The sequence below is a fragment of the Leuciscus leuciscus genome, assembly GCF_965113295.1.
Source record: "Leuciscus leuciscus genome assembly, chromosome: 8".
Taxonomy (NCBI): domain Eukaryota; kingdom Metazoa; phylum Chordata; class Actinopteri; order Cypriniformes; family Leuciscidae; genus Leuciscus; species Leuciscus leuciscus.
In genome coordinates, this window is record NC_138732.1 from 335,001 (window position 1) to 337,500 (window position 2,500).

Consider the following 2,500-nt stretch of genomic DNA (forward strand, 5'->3'; position numbering starts at 1 on the left):
GCGTGTGCGCGTGCGTGTGTGTGTGCGCGTGCGTGTGTGTGTTTGTGCGTGCGTGCGCGTGTGTGTGTGTGTGCAGTGTGTTGTGCTCAGATGTGTCTCGTATGACAGACAGTGAGAGAGATCAGATTGATCAGGATGCGCAGATCTTCATGAGGACCTGTGCTGACGCCATCAGCCAACTGCGCTCGGACAGTACGAGTATCTCTCCATTATTTATGATTATAGAGAGATGATTTATGATTATAGAGAGATGATTTATGATTATAGAGAGATCATTTCTACAGAGGCATTAATGTCTAAAAGTGACATTTATAATGTTACAAAAGATTCTATTTCAGATAAATGCTGTGTTTTTGAACTTTTCTATTCATCAAAGATTCCTGGAAAATAAAATGTATCACAGTTTCCACAAAAATATGAACACTGATAATAATCATAAATGTTTCTTGATCATCAAATCCTCATATTAGAATGATTTGTGAAGGATCATGTGACACTGAAGACTGGAGTAATGATGCTGAAAATTCAGCTTTGATCACAGGAATAAATTACACTTTACTGTATATTCACGTAGAAAACAGATGATTTACATTATAATAATATTTCACTGTTTTTTAAATGTATTTTTGATCAAGTTTGGTGAGCAGAAGAGACTCTTTCAGAAACATTAATAATTCTTAATAATTCCACATTTCTGACCATATTGTATGTGTTCAGAATAAAGATAAATGATCTTGGACATTTTCTGGTGTCCAAATGTCAGTGTATGACGATTGTGTGTGTGTGTGTGTGTGTGTGTGTGTGTGTGTAGTGAACAGACAGCTGGTCTCAGCTCAGGTGAAGGATCATCGTGCAGCAGTGCTGGATCTGATAGAGGCGTATCTTAAAGGTACAGACACACACATACAGTAGAAATACACACACACACACACACACCAGCTCATATTGTGTGTGTGTGTGTGCAGGTGTGTGTAAACTGTATTCTGAACAGAGAGCTGTACGTGTGAAGAGAGTCGTGGACAAAAAGAGACTGTAAGTCCAAGAAACACACATGAATAAATACATCATCACATTATCATCATCATCATCATCTCCTCATGTCACATGTGTTTCACTCTAGTCTTGATTTAATGAAAGTCTTTTTACACATTTCTTGGTTAATGTTCATTTAAAGACGTATCGTGTTAGTTTTTAATTTATTTATTTTAATAATAATAATAATAATTAGATTGCAAACATGCGTCAGAAGTGTAGTTAGCTGCTGATGTTCCTGTGATCATCTCTGGCTCACGCTGTCCTGATGTTAGAAATCTGTGCATTATTATTAATAACTCTTTATTTATACTGAACATTTTATAACTCGCTTCATTTTAAATAAACATCATAGTTTTTTATTTTCTTTGTATAAGGATAATATTCAACAGATAAACCGCACGTTCTTCTTACAGTGTTATTGATCATGTCTGGATCATTTAGTGTGTGTGTGTGTGTGTTACTGACGTGAACATGAACCGTTTCCAGATCCAGATTAGAACCAGAGCAGATCAACAACACACACCAGAGCGATGGAGAGGAGAACAGCGGTGAGACTCACTCACACACACACACACACACACACACACACACACACACACACACACACACACACACACACACACACACACACACACACACACACACACACACACACACACACACACACACACACACACACACACACTCACTCTCACACACACTCACTCTCACACACACTCACTCTCACTCTCTCACACACACACACTAGGGGTGTCCCCGACTATGGATTTCCATAGTCGAATCAGAATCGTCAAGTCTTGCCTATAGTCGACTAATAGTCGAATCATGTGTATGGGGGCGGGGCTTTAACATTTCAAAGCCGCGATGTACAGAAAATCACACAAAGATATAGAAGAAAATGTATAAAAACATTTTTGATCAATAAAACTAAGAAATAACATAACTCCAGAAAGGCCACACTGCAGACAGGATTTACATGCAAATCAAATTAAATCGGCTAAATTACCTGTGCAAGCAGGCTCTAAGTACAGCACAACATCGATGCACCGAAAAAATAAACAATTATTTTACTGAATTAAATATGAACAGAATATACCTTTCTTATAAATAAAAATACAAAACGAAATAAATCAGAATCAAGTCACAAGATGAGGAGCAAATGTGTGCAAAATGCCTAAAGTGCAGGGGAACATATATTCAAAACACAAGCCACAAATAGTTAGATTAGATAACCCTGACAGATTAATAAATAAAATAAAAATAAAGAAATTATTAAAATAACGATAATAGCCAGAATTGTCTACTTTGTCTTTTTAACTGCAGAAACAACAATAACTGCTAAACTGGAGTGGCAGTCTTTAGCTAAACATGTTCACAGCATCCAAAAATCTAATTAGAACCGGCTGAAAAGTTTTGAAATCACTTGTACCCTATACCTGATCGAGAGAACAAATCCAGTCTTTCA

At 36.9% G+C, this 2,500-nt stretch overlaps 1 protein-coding gene across 1 annotated transcript in view; it reads left to right on the forward strand.

Moving 5' to 3' along the window:
- Positions 1–2,500, forward strand: part of stx18 (syntaxin 18) — a 28,968-nt gene that overhangs the window by 21,389 nt on the left and 5,079 nt on the right. Inside the window, exons 3-6 of the mRNA XM_082177120.1 lie at positions 77–192; positions 812–889; positions 966–1,032; positions 1,522–1,583. Of these exons, the coding sequence (XP_082033246.1) occupies positions 77–192; positions 812–889; positions 966–1,032; positions 1,522–1,583 (323 nt within the window). The remainder of the gene's footprint in view (positions 1–76; positions 193–811; positions 890–965; positions 1,033–1,521; positions 1,584–2,500) is intronic.